At 33.3% G+C, this 14,581-nt stretch overlaps 1 protein-coding gene across 1 annotated transcript; it reads right to left on the reverse strand.

The window, feature by feature from the left end:
* Positions 1-4,736: 4,736 nt before the first annotated feature.
* LOC141708600 (uncharacterized) lies at positions 4,737-13,485 on the reverse strand. The gene is made up of 23 exons (XM_074512307.1): positions 12,969-13,485; positions 12,169-12,248; positions 11,389-11,475; positions 11,252-11,302; positions 11,041-11,158; positions 10,869-10,925; positions 10,276-10,340; positions 10,080-10,163; positions 9,570-9,620; positions 9,383-9,445; positions 9,222-9,268; positions 9,040-9,109; positions 8,894-8,956; positions 7,740-7,829; positions 7,599-7,637; positions 7,111-7,260; positions 6,936-7,013; positions 6,758-6,843; positions 6,502-6,550; positions 6,342-6,422; positions 6,050-6,143; positions 5,265-5,369; positions 4,737-5,071 (listed from the first exon to the last, which is right to left on the reverse strand). The coding sequence occupies exons 1-22, from the start codon at positions 13,393-13,395 to the stop codon at positions 5,302-5,304; spliced, it is 1,998 nt and encodes a 665-aa protein (XP_074368408.1). The 5' UTR covers positions 13,396-13,485; the 3' UTR covers positions 4,737-5,071; positions 5,265-5,301.
* Between the last annotated feature and the right edge of the window lie 1,096 nt (positions 13,486-14,581).

A 14,581-nucleotide genomic window follows, 5' to 3' on the forward strand; every position in this document is an offset into this window, starting at 1 on the left:
CGACCAATAATAAAATATAATTTATAATTTTATAAGTTGTGTCGAGATCAAATAGTAGCGTTATCTTATAATTATATACGCACACTCACCTACATGACTTGTTTCATAATCTATATGATTTTATTTTTCGCGGCAAGTCTTAATAATATATTCAATCTTATTTTTAAATTATTGAGATATTCGAAAATTTATTATATTTTGATGTGTTACTTAAATTTGGTTTACGTAAATAACAAGTTATTTAATGGTATTTATGAAAATATGAATAACTGGAGATAAATATATAATGATAACAAATGTTTGGCTCGGCCAATTTATTTATCCGATCTCATTTTCTAGTTCAAGACCGGCTCGTTGAGCCGGGTTCACTTGAACAAACCGATCCCGAGTTTTGTTCACGAACAAATATGTTCATTTAGGCCATCTCCAACAGTTTTGATCCAAAATACCAAATTTGGATCACCGATTGATCCAAACTCTGATCCAAATTTCTGACGAACTCCAACAGCATGATACAAATTTTGAAATTATCTTTTTTCATATTATAATACACAAATATTATATTAAACTCTTCATTTTTAAATTTAATTTTTTAACCATTATCAACTATTTATATTATATTTGATAAATTACTTAATTCAAAGACAAAATTTTGACATACATAAAAATAATTTAAAAAATATATACTTAATTTACGAAAAACACATTAATTTCATTAATTAAGATATAAAACATCATTAACATTCATTAATTAATCATAAATTAATTTTAAATCTAATTACTAAAATATATTAATAAAAAAATTATTTTATATTAAACTAAATTTGGATAAATGAATAGTGGTGATCCAAATTTAGATCTGTACTATTCACTGATCACTATTTGGTAGATCTGGCAAATCAGATAATCGGATCGATTCCACTTTCAAATTATGATATAGCTGGAGGTCATTCGAATCGGATCGGATGTGATTCGGTTCAGGTCTAATTCAAATCAAAAGCGGATGAAATTCGGATAAAAATCGGACAAAATTGGATTCGGATTAGGGGTGTAATCGAGCCGAGTCGAGCCGAATACTGCCAGACTCGGCTCGAGCTCGATTAAAATAGTTCAGGCTCGAGATGGAGCTCGACCGAGCCTTTAATTTCAAGTTCGAAGCTCGGCTCGTAAAAGGTTCGGTAGGCTCGAGTTCGGCTCGAAAGATCGAATAATTCACTAAATGTTAACAAAAAATCAAAATATGATCGGTTTGACTCGAGTTCGGCTCTAGTTTGACTCGATAATAAATAAATAATATATAAAAATATTAAATATTTATGTAAAAATATATTTATAAAAAAAAATTGAGGCGCGATAAGGCTCTCGAACCTTACGAGCCGGATAATTTGAAGCTCGAGCTCGGCTCGGTTAAAATTCGAAAAGCTCGAGCTCGAGCTCGAGTTCGGCTCGATTATTTTCGAGCCGAATTCGAATTTTTTATGAGTCGAGCTCGAATAGCACACGAACAGTTTGACTCGTTTACACCCCTAGTTCGGATTAAATTCGGTTCAGATATTTCAGATCATAACTTATCTATTTTTTCATGTTTTGAGACTTAAAAAAAAATATTTTTATTAAATGTAGTACTTTTAATATAATATAATGTACTTTTACATTAATTTATAATTAAATTATTAGATTATCACAAATACAAGATACATTTAAATATGAATTTTACTTATTTCAGATTATATTCAGTTCGGATATTATACGAATCGATTTTGTTTGGTTCCAATTTATAATCAGATCTAGTATTTCAGATCATTTTCGGTTAAATTTTCGGTTCGGGTAATATTCAGATCGGTTTAATTTGGTTTTCGGATAATTATCGGATTATATAATTCGGATCTCGGATCGGATCTCGGATCTATAGATTTCGGTTCGATTTTTCGGATCCAAACCGATTTTGTCAGGGCTATACAGAATTCCGGTTTGGAACTGTACTCGGACCGGACCGGGTCTACCAGTCCAAGACCCGGACCGGACCAAACATACCCGGTCCGGTCCCCAGTCCTTATAATTGAAAAAATCCGGTCTTGGGTCCAGTCCGGTCCAAGACCTGAAAAAATCCGGTCCAGACCTGAATGGACCTGAATTCATATATATAATTATTTATCTTTACTTTATGTCTTATAAAATCATATATAAATATCAAACATTCACCTATATCATCTTTTATTGATCCAAATTAATAGATAATAAATTAATATAATAAAATAAATCGATACTATGCTTTAAATTAATAATTTCGTACTTTATGTGATAAAACATTGATATTCATACACTTAAAAAATAATATTTACTTTTAAAATAATAAAATATGCACTTACTTTTAAATTTTTATTGACGTACCAAGTAACAAACTTTTTAATCTCTATAAATTTAAAAGAAAAATAAAATAAATTTTTTTAAATAAATTTTTTTTAATATAAATATTAATTAAACCAGTCGAAACCGGTCCGGTTCCGGTCCAAACCGGGTTTTTCCGGACCGGTCCGGTCCCAAGACCAGATAGAGTCGGTCCGGTCCTCGATCCTTAATTTTGAAAAATTCTGGTCTTAGGTCCGGTCCGGGTCGATCGGTCCGGTTTTTGACCTTTATGCAGCCCTAACTGTTGGAAGAGAATTTGAGTTAATCTGCCCCAAATAGGGGTGTAATCGAGCCGAGCCGAGTCGAATACTGTCAGGCTCGGCTCGAGCTCGATTAAAATAGCTCGAGCTCGAACTCGACCGAGCCTTTAATTTCAAGTTCGAAGCTCGGCTCGTAAAAGGTTCGGTAGGCTCGAGTTCGGCTCGAAAGCTCGAATAATTCACTCAATGTTAACAAAAATTCAAAATATGATCAGTTCGACTCGAGTTCGGCTCTATTTCGACTCGATAATAAATAAATAATATATAAAAATATTAAATATTTATGTAAAAATATATTTATAATATAAGAAATAAAAATAATTGAGTCTCGATAATACTCGCGAACCTTACGAGCCGGATAATTTGAAGCTCGAGCTCGTTAAAATTCGAAAAGCTCGAGTTCGAGCTCGACTCGATTATTTTCGAGCCGAATTCAAATTTTTTTACGAGCCGAGCTCGAATAGCTCACGATAGGGGTGAGTGCTGTGCGGGCGGTGCGGTTTTTTACTCAAACCGCAAAACAAACCGCATGTGCGGTTTAATCAAATTTCCAAACCGCAATCGCACTGCGTACCCTCAAAAACCGCATATACCACACCACAAAAAATGCGGTGCGGTTCACTGCGATTTATACATTACAAGTTCGAAAATTTTAAATAAATACAAAATTTAAATTAATTAAATTTCCGAATAATATAACAAAGTCGCCAATATTCTTCAATAATACAAATTAGAAATTCTACACTGTAAAGTTTAACGTAGAAGCTTGGTTCGGCAATTAAATGAGTTCACTATTAAATAGTTGGCTTTGTACCATGTGTTTCATTATTTTTGAAGAAACACGAATAGGATGATCACCATGCAACAATTGGTCTTGCAGAAACAAGATGATCACTAAGTAAGTAATCCTAATTTGTTAAATGGAATCAAACTTAATAAATGGAATTATGAAATATAACTATTATATATATATATATATTAAATATTGCGGTGCGGTGCGATTTGAACCGCATTTCAGAAATTTAAAACCACAACCTGCACCGCACCGCGCGGTTTATTAAAAATTCAAACCGCAACCGCACCACAAAAATTAAAAACCGCGTTTTGCGATGCGGATTGGTGCGATGCAGGCGATAATTGCGGTTTGTGCGGTTTTCTGCTCACCCCTAGCTCACCTCACGAACTAGGGGTGAGCGCGGTGCGGGCGGTGTGGTTTTTCCTCAAACCGCAAACCAAACCGCACATGCGGTTTGCTCAAATTTCCAAACCGCAACTGCACCGCGTACCCTCGAAAACCGCATAAACCACACCACGAAAATGCGGTGCGGTGTGGTGCGGTTCACTGCCGTTTATACTTTACAAGTTCAAAAAATTTAAATAAATACAAAACTTAAATTTAATCAAATTTCCGAAAATAGTCTTAGTCAATCAGAATGCAACATCTTAGTTCACTAGTATAAATACTTGGATTTTGGTTTTCCTAGTGAAGAAATACAAACAAGAGATTGTGTAGTCTCTTTTTTATTTGTCAGAAGATCGTGTGATCCATTTGAATTCATTAATGAATTTAACATATAATTCTAACTCAATAAGGATGCTATGGTCATCTGGTGAAATTCATTTTAACTAAGAACATAAAATGATTGTTTATGTTACCCGATAAGAATATAAGTGTGTGTATATATGCGGTTTGAACCGTATTTCAGAAATTTAAAACCACAACCTGCACCGCGTGATTTATTAAAAATTCAAACCGCAACCACACCACGAAAATTAAAAATCACGTTTTGCGGTGTGGTTTGGTGCGGTGCGGGCGGTTTTTGCGGTTTTCTGCTCACCCCTATCACGAACAGTTTGACTCGTTTACACCCTTACCCCAAATTTGGATTTTGGATAATTGTTGGAGTTACATCCCTACAAAATTCAACTGTTACTACTACATTAATGTATATTATTTTCAAATATAGGTGCCCATAACAAGTTTTTTGAAAATGAACCACCTCATTGGTGTCAACAAGCTTAGATGACAAGTGCCAAAATGTTAGTACCACGGATTGCAACTTGATGTCGAGTACAGCAGGACAGTGATGCATTAAAGTTAAAACATTTGAACAAAATAATCAATCATTGCCCATATACAGCTCATTCACTAATCTACATTGCCTGATTGCCAGCCATCCAACTTTTGTAAACACAATGTGAAATAGATTTATCAAAAATGAAGGTTCGGTTCAAATCAGATGAACAAAACTCGTTTTGTTGCACATGTGCTAGCACTGAAATCTGTAGTGTTTTGCAGGATCTCTTTAAGGCTCGGTGATCAAATTTTTCATCGTATACATTCTGTAAGGAAAAGTTTCCAAAATCGTTGTGGATAATTTCAGTCTATTATATCCCAGGTCCTACATCAAAAGTAAAAGATGGTATAAGTTACAAGTCGGACTTTGGATAAACCACATCAAAAGTTTAAATAAGAAGGATCCAACTCTGTACATTCCTATCTTGCAAACTTCGAAAAAAGATGGACTAGACAGGGCCCAAACTACCAAATTGAGCAGGCAACAGATTGTTCTCACATAAATAAAAGGAAGTTACCTCGTAAGCATATTGAGCAATGAGCTTTGGCAGTTAGTTATACACTTCCATTCTGTTGTTGGCTAAGATAATCCCCTAACTGGCCTGTTGCAGCCAATACAAGACCTACACAAACATTTGAGTGTTAAGAAAACTATACAAAGCTGGTGAAGAAAGATAATGCAGGTTATTATCAAAGTTACTACGTAAAACATAAAGCAAACAAATAATTTCTATATAAAATCTTGAGACTTGAACTAAAGCTCTATGCATACATCTGTCTAATTGAAACCATTTTTATCTTCCATGCGTCCAACTTGAAAAACCAGAGTTTAATAAAATTAAAAAGAATATTATCTTATCAAAAGGATTATATGAAAAGATGCACATTTTACAATAAATTCATATATAATGGTAGTGGAACTGATAAATTGGGCTCATTTTGTCCAGTCCAACGTTTGTTATGTATACAAACTTTTAATTACAATGTATATTAAATGCAATTATACACCCAATCATCTTCCAAAGTCTGGAGCTGCAGGGAAATTGTTTAAAAGAATATGTTTAGAAATTTAAATAATAATGAAAATTCCCAAAGCAAAGACTCCATATTCATGGATGGCGTACTTTAAGAAGAATACCAATGATGGAAAGAAATCAACAGAAAAGCATCTATACAATAATTAGCTCCGCGTCAATTCCCCTATCCCAGTTTTTATACCAGAAAAATCACAATCATACCAAAAACTAAATATGTTATTTAGCATGATTATCAAACTGAAATAATAAATCCATCCACGCTGTACCTAGAAATGGAGCTGAAGGCCTTCCAGGGCGTGACTTGAACTCTGGATGGAATTGCACCCCCACATAGAATGGATGATTAGGAAGTTCAACGATCTAAGATGTAAAGGTGGGAAATATTAACTTTAGCATGCAAAAGAAAATACTCAGCCTCGAGTTAGAATTATATCAGCCTCTAAATAAATTTAACAGCTCAAGAAGGCAAAAAACTGATTCCGATTATTAAAATTTTAACACGAAGTACTGATATGATGAATCTCAATCACAAGAAAAAAAAGTCTACATATGACAAACCTCCATTCGCTGACCACTTTCATCCTTCCCCACAAATTTTAAACCAGCATTTTCTAACATGTCAACCATCTCAGGATTTACCTGCACCACACATACCAAATTCAATATAAAGACAAGATCATATGATAATCTACACAGAAAAATACTAGTATTAATTAACCTCATATCTATGCCGATGCCGCTCATCAACATACTCAGGATTATGATACCTAGCAACAAATGAAAATTAGAATTTCAGTACAGCTCTAATTATAAAGAACATGTAACAAAAGAAATTATATGAGCTTAAATATGGGCATGCTTTGCAATCCAGACCAGCATCAACCAACTTTTTAGTTGTAACATTCTCATACATTTAATTAGTTGGAACATGCAAGATATCCTATGGCACTAATTAACCGCGACTAATAACATACAGCTTTGCAGTGATGCATTCAGAGCTCTGGAATAACGTTCGACGAGCACCAAGTCTCATTGTACTTCCCATGTGTGTTCTTGAGCCCTAAATGTCCGGTTAAAAGAAGTCATCAAAAGAATGTAAAAGGCATCTGTCAATGTCATAACCGTCAAGTATCGTCATGAATGGGCATGTACCTCTGGCATAAAAATTACAACAGGATCTGGTGTCTGAGCATCAAATTCCGAACTGTTTGCGCTTTCCAGACCCAACACCTACAAGATGCAGAAGCAATGCAGTTAATCTTAATTCTATATTATCTTTGAGTGAACGTGCTACATAAATAAATATACACATTAAACTCTAACTTACAGATCGAGCAAACTCAATAACAGAAATCTGCATTCCTAAGCAGATCCCAAGATATGGAACTTTATTTTCTCTGGCATAATTAGCAGCCAGTATCATTCCTTTCACCCCACGATCCCCAAATCCACCAGGAACTAACACACATGCTGCACTCTGAAGACACGGATAAAATAACAGTTCAGATCATTAAGAAAATATAATATTTGGGACCTTAACAGCCACCGAACAACACAGCCTTCCCCCACTAATGTCAGAACAATAATGTCTCGTACTCTTGTCCTATTAAGTCTAGTTGTACAAGTTATAAACATTGGAAAACTACAAATCAGCAATTCGAAGGATTATTTACACTTTGCAAACTTTACAGGCTCCACTTCATTATAAATTTGGTATCTGTCCGAAATATACTAATACATACAGTTTTAATTTTTTTTAATTACAACGAGCAAACTGTATAACTAGATACAGAAACTAAAAGTCCAAAAGCTCACCTTTAGAGTCTTCCATGCTGCAGCATGTTGTTCTGGTGTCTGAGTGAGAATAATTAGAAAGTCAGAAATCAATCACATACTAAAAACTGTAACAAAAATATAAAAATCAAGTATCTAGCAAATACTACTAAATTCCTATACCAGTTTGGCACTCTCATCTTCGAGGTCAGAAGCTGCAATCCAATCAACGGACGGCTTCAATGAACAAGCAGTGCATGCATGTAGAAGTGCCTGTCTCAGAATAAATAGAAAAACAGCTAGGTGAAACTAAACAACGTTTTCTAATATATAAATGGAACATATACGCTGAACAACGTATATGCATCAACAGCATAAATTATTCTATAAAAACATCAATATCAAAGCTAACAGTTATATGTATAGCTTTGAGGCACAAATTTTAACATTTTACGTATTAACTTATAATAACTAGTTAAAATATGAAACCACTTAAAAAGTATAAGTTTAATAAAAAGATTGCATCATAATATTCCAGTGTTAAGCATTGTTATTACGAAGGTCGACTAGTCAACACTAAGATAATCGAGCGTCTAGGCTTTTTAAAGCCCCACTACGTGCCGTAATAACACCTTGACAGGAAACTTGGCACCGTGACAACCATGATTATGGTGCACTGTCGACCTATGTGTTATATTTAGAAAGAGATGAATAAGTTTGCTTGAATTTCATTATAACTTATGTGTTTATTTGCTTGGACAAATTTCATATTTGGCATTTGAATGTTATTATGTAATAACTATGCTTAATTTGAACTTTGTTTTCAATCACTTATAATTTTAATTGTTAAATTAATGTGATTAGTTATTTATATACTAAATCTAGTAAAAAAATGTATATAAACAACCTTTCGACTTTTTACGACTACTCAAGCGACTAGTCAACTAGTCTTCTTGAAGGTACTCGAGCATCAAGGCTCGACTTGGCGCTGTGATAACCATGATGGTAAGGGTACAATTGTAAAAAAAGACGATGCTTCAGGTTGTACACATCTACTTGTGCATTATCCATTGTATGCTCTATAAAGTCGATCACTACTTTCGTATACACTTTATGTTATAAAATATATCAATTTAAACCCATCAAAGTTGCAAGAGATATATAATAATTTAGAAAATAAGCCGGCCACAGTTCGATTTGCATACAAATTTGTGGGAGATATCTCAAGAAATGAGAAGAAAACAACTTTAACTCTTTAAGAGTATGGAGTATGCTGATAAATCAATGTGAAATCAGATTATAGATCTGGTATGTAAATTTTGGAAATTGAAATGGACCTTTACAACAGACAAGTAAGAATCTGTAAGGCCAACATATTTCCCAACCATTGCTATCCTCACCTGCAAATAGAGGTTATCATCAAATCAGTTTGTTAAATAAGTAACTCAAAGACACCACTCTACATGATTGATTTCATACTAACAGAATCTTTGAGTCCATCAACTTTCTGAGCCCTGTTGGTCCACTCTTGTAAATTAGGTGGAGTAGCTACACTGAAACAGAAATTTCATCATTAGTTGAATATTGTGCAATCTACATGAGAGTCGTAGATTGTGAATCAACAAGTATCAATGTATCATGTTACCAAATATAAAAAAAGCTTACTTATGCAAGTCCAACTGCGTTAAAATGGCATTATGAGCATTTTGGTTCTGCAACAGAAATACAAACTTAGGAACATCAAAGAACTTCAAAATATGTTAAAAGGCACAAAGCATATAGCACAAGATAATCAGATACTAAAAACGTAAATATGTATAACCTACCTGAAGTAAAAGTGGGATGTGCCAAATGTTTGGAACATCATGAATATTAAGGATATTAGCTACCTGTAAAGATTGAAGATCATGGCCAATTTAACTTTGGAAAATGAAGCATACTTGAGAAGATAGAAAGTTAAAGCAATTTTATGATCAGGAACAAGAATGGTAACGGCTAGATTCAGTAACTTACAGGAACATGGCAAAATTGTGAAAGTTTTTTCTTTGTAGCCTCCAGTAATGGCTGCATCAACATGGGACATAAAACAAACTCATATAAGTATCAAGACACCACAATTAGAATAATTAAAACCCATAACACTGATGTAAGCAAATAGTGATGTTGTGCACTAAATAACAGAATGAAACAAACAGCTATTACAGCACTAAATGAAAGCCCCTTGCTCTACACATCCACTGTTCCACATACATACCACTGCCGATGTTCATCAAATCCCCGTGTGAAAAACTTTCTAGTTTGAATTTGGTTAAAGCCAGATAAAATTGTTTACCAAATATTTTTAATTTTTCTTTTAAAAATCAACAATGCTACATTCAGAAAGGTGTAATACCTTAATCAAGTTTGTTAAGGCTAGGATGATGTATGAAAGAAGAGTTGCATTTAATTAAAAGTTACATGGGTCTAAACCCTTTCAATATGAAATAAATGGAAGTAAACAAACTACTCAATAATAGGACATACCTCGGCAGAACGACATGCTAGAAAATGAGGAGTCAAGCCTAGTGCTCTTAGTTCCCGTACACTGTGTTGTGTAGGTTTAGTTTTCTGCGAACCATACGCATGTGGAAATATATTAAATAATTAATTACTTTAGGACATCTTAGTGACTCAACATCATACATAGGTTATATTTGAGATCAATGCTTTGGAGTATTACTTGCTCTCCTACAACACCCAGTACAGGTACTAGGCTCACATGAATGAGGCAGAAATTATCTTCTCCTGAAGAAAAAGATTAAAGTGTAACATGAATATAGTCAGTATCAACAAACAAAAACCAGGGAGATGACTGCTACTTGATTGAAAGCAGTGATAAAAAATGAAAGGGTATTAGTTCTGCAAGCCTTTTTAGTATGCAAACAATGCATGATTCTGCACAGCCTAATCGAGATAGAGAAGAACTATGAACATAACGCATGAGGTATAAATTTTTTAAATCTATACCTATTTATATTAGAAGTACTGGAGGAAAACGATCGTTAAAAAATATATATCTTTAAGACAGTTCACAGCTCATATTAGTCATATCTAATCATTTCCATAGTATTCAAATTTACAAGTATAGCCAAACTCATTAAGAATTAAAATAAAAACCACTAGCATATCTCAAGAACCAACTAGATGTCAGACAATGACCTATTCAAATAATATTTCACCATGCTGAAGACCATTAAGCAAGAAGGGAAAGAGGAAACCTGTAGGATAACAAAGTTGCACCCAGTTCTAAATGAAAAACCAACAAAAGCTTACCAAGTGAGAAATACAATTGTCGCAGAGCTTCTATGAAGGGCATCGATTCAATATCACCTAATAATTAAGTAAAAAAAGATGTCATATCTCATGAATGAGCTAGAAATTTGGTACAACTTAAAACATTGGTACGTCAAGTATGCTAACTTTAAAAAAGCTCATACAGCCATACCTACAGTACCACCCAATTCTATCACACAAACATCAGCTGAACCCTCTTTTCCATCCACAGGAATAGCAGACACTGACTCGATCCAATTCTTTATTGCATCTGTAATATGTGGGACCACCTAGAATTCAATTTAACATGCAAGAGCACAATGAGCAGCACTATCTTCGAAATGCTCGAAACATGAAATTTCAAATATGTATACATGCAGCACCTGGACAGTTTTTCCAAGATAATCGCCTCTACGTTCCTTGTCAAGGACAGACTATGAGAAACCAAAAGGAACTAATTAGAACTATAAAATTTAGAAAATCACATACATAACTTTCATGTGATGGAGGATTTCGGCACCTGATAAATTTTTCCGGTGGTAATGTTATTGTCTCTAGTAAGTCTTACATCCAAAAAGCGTTCATAGTTACCCAAATCCAAATCAACCTATTGGACCAGCAAAATGACACATTAAATATTATTGCTAAAGCTTGACCGAAAATAGTAAAGCATGAAAACCTATGGCTCACAATGTATCAAATTTCAATTCTGAGTGCACATAACCAGGAAAATATAAAAACATACAGACAACTCTTAAGTGTTAAGCACTTCTATAGTTTATACTAATACAAAGAACAATATGAAAAGTTTTAAAATGTCTTGTAACTATCCAACAAGTGTCATTTTCTTGGATTTATTCGAAACAACTTTTATATATGTTGAATATGTGATTTGAGGCAATTTGACCACCCCGTCATGTCTATCATGTAGCGTAGGTATGAGTGGACACCTTTTATCCTTTATTCAGTGATTAAGAGTAGACTTAAATCATAACTATAAATCGAAGTATTTAGCAAAAAAACTATAAAGTGAAGTTAATATACAAGAAGAAATATGAAGGGTAATATAACCGTAAACAGGTTCTGTTATTTCTGGAATACGTTCAAAAAATATAGTCAATTTTGATCACTGCATAACCACGACTCACAGAAAACAAAAAATAACTATTATTGGATTTTTAACAAAAGAATAAAATTAAATAAATGATGCAAGATAGACATCAATTACTGGAATCTGCTTCCCTGTAGTAGTAAGGTGATTCAAACTTAATAATGCTTATCAAAAAAATGAAAAGAGAACCTCTCCACCATCATCAAGAACGAAAACTTCCCCATGCTCAAAAGGAGACATGGTACCAGCATCTGTGTTCAAGTACGGATCTGTAATAACAAGAAAACACATCACTACAAGACAAACAAGTACACAAAAGATATACCACCCTACAAGTATATAATATGCAAAAAAACACAGTCTATATCAAGTTATACCACAATAATAACAAGTAGACCTTAGAAAATCATAAATCTCTAGCTAAAGTCGAGCAACACACATTAAAATAAAGAAGTGTGTATATATAGATATATATATATATAACATACAAAAACATAGTCTAGATCATGTTAAACCCAAATAACATAAACATAATTTTATAAGCCAATAAAGTGTACTACCAGCACCAATATATAGTCGCAGAAACAGGCCGCCACATAGTGCCCATACATCATGTCACAATACATGAACCACCAAGACATCAAATATCTATAAAAACATACATAATGGCGGAAGCAAACGGGTTAACCCTTGAACTTCAAAATATAGTAAAGAACATTTCTTATTTTAATCCTGCGATAATTCCTTTTCCGCCAGGCTATTAATAATCCTCGATGTGCCACTTAACAATACATATATTATACGATGACTGTCACAACATGCTATTTTCAATTGTCCAATCAATCCAACAAAAAAGACTTTGACAAAGAACTAAAAAAACCAGTGCAAAGTTTATAACTTAATGCCTCAAGACAAAACAGAACTTCATAAAAAACAAAAAATTCTAAAAAAGTGTATGAAGTTAAAAATGTAAATAAACATAAATATACCAATTTTGATAGAGGTAACACGAAGGCCACAAGCTTTAAGAACAACACCAACACTACTAGCAGTAACGCCCTTGCCGAGTCCACTCACTACACCACCCGTAACTAACACGTACTTCATGTCTTTGCTGTTTTCTTCTTGTTGTTGAGAAGCAACAGTTGTGAATGAAAGAGTTTTTGCAAGTGGTTTAGAGAAGAATGATACAGGGGTGAGGCTAAATGCACGCCAAATGTTTGATTTTATGTCCAAGCGGGAAATCAGCATAATAATAATAATTAAAACGGGGCAAATGGGCTTGACGGCGGTCGGGAGGCGGGCGGGCTTGTGTTTGGAATTTATAAGGAGTGTTAAGGAAGAGGATGTTTTACAGGGGTGTTCTTGTCCAAACTCTTTTAAGAAGGTCCTTTGGTTTAGAAAATTTGGTATCATGTATGAATTTTGTTTATTTCAAACTCATACGTGATATTTGGTTCATGATTTTTATTAGCTGATATATGTGAAACCCACCAGGAATCAAATTTGATATCTAGGGAGAGAGGTGGGTATGAAAAAAGGGTATGGAATATCAGATTTTTTTTATTATTCATTTCTAATTCTACGATTAAATACAATTTATGAACAAATATTTTAAATTTGAAATATTATTTAATTTTAAATAAAGTCATAATAATATTTATTTAATGCCAATTCGTAAGATTTAATTTATTAAAAAATAATAAATTATTGTTTAATTGTTTAAATTATATTTTTCTAATTAAATACTTTTTCTAAGTAAAATTTTATTTGTAAATTATGTAAGAAATTACTTTCAATGTACAATGTATACTTACACATAATATAAGAATCAAAACTAAGATCTCAATTATATTTATAATAAAATAGATTCATTTCAGCAACGAACCAAACACATAATATCAAAAATCATTCCTCATCCCGATACCAGTCTAACCCGATTCCTGATTCCAAGTTCACACCGACTTCTGAACCAAACGACCCCTAGTTTTTTCTTCACATACTTTCTCGTCTTTTCTTTTTTCTTTTACACTTTTTTTTGTAAAATTACAGGAAATGTTATTATCCTGGAAATAGAAGAGCTCATAAACATGTGAAAATAGGTAAATAAGTTTTTAAAATAATTAAAATTAAATTGAATTTTAAAATAATTATGGTTCATAAACTGACTAAATTAAAGATGACGTGAGATAACAAATGATCAAATTTAATTCGTGGGCGCATATATATAAATGTGATATTAATTTTTAAGAATCAAGCCTAAATTCTAATAATAAACAAATCACATTACATAATTATGTTAAGACAAACTGTAGCCTTGAAGGAGTTGCCCATTAGATGAGGATTTTACAATACTTTTTTATGAGATTCTTTGTTTTAGATAGCAATGATGTTATTCATTCAGAAGTCATGTGGACTTAGTGGGTAATCTAAAATAGGGTGGCTAATTATAAATACTCGATGTCATGTAATTCTGATTAAGTGAAAGTAAGCTACCAACTGCTAAGTGAAGATACAACATCAATCGCTATCAACATCAACCCACCAACAGTTGATCAAATGACTGTCAACGGCTAAGACAAATCACATAGCCGGTCATAGC

The sequence above is a fragment of the Apium graveolens genome, chromosome 2 (genome assembly GCF_009905375.1).
Source record: "Apium graveolens cultivar Ventura chromosome 2, ASM990537v1, whole genome shotgun sequence".
Classification (NCBI taxonomy): domain Eukaryota; kingdom Viridiplantae; phylum Streptophyta; class Magnoliopsida; order Apiales; family Apiaceae; genus Apium; species Apium graveolens.

Bases quoted from the DNA above. Each gene is read 5' to 3' on its own strand.
- LOC141708600 (XM_074512307.1), bottom strand. From the start codon at position 13,395: ATGATACCAAATTTTCTAAACCAAAGGACCTTCTTAAAAGAGTTTGGA. The intron at 11,476-12,168 runs GTTCTCTTTTCA...CTGGTCCAATAG, and splicing joins TTCTTGATGATGGTGGAGAG to GTTGATTTGGATTTGGGTAA. The intron at 6,423-6,501 runs GTTAATTAATAC...TGTGTGGTGCAG, and splicing joins GGCATCGGCATAGATATGAG to GTAAATCCTGAGATGGTTGA.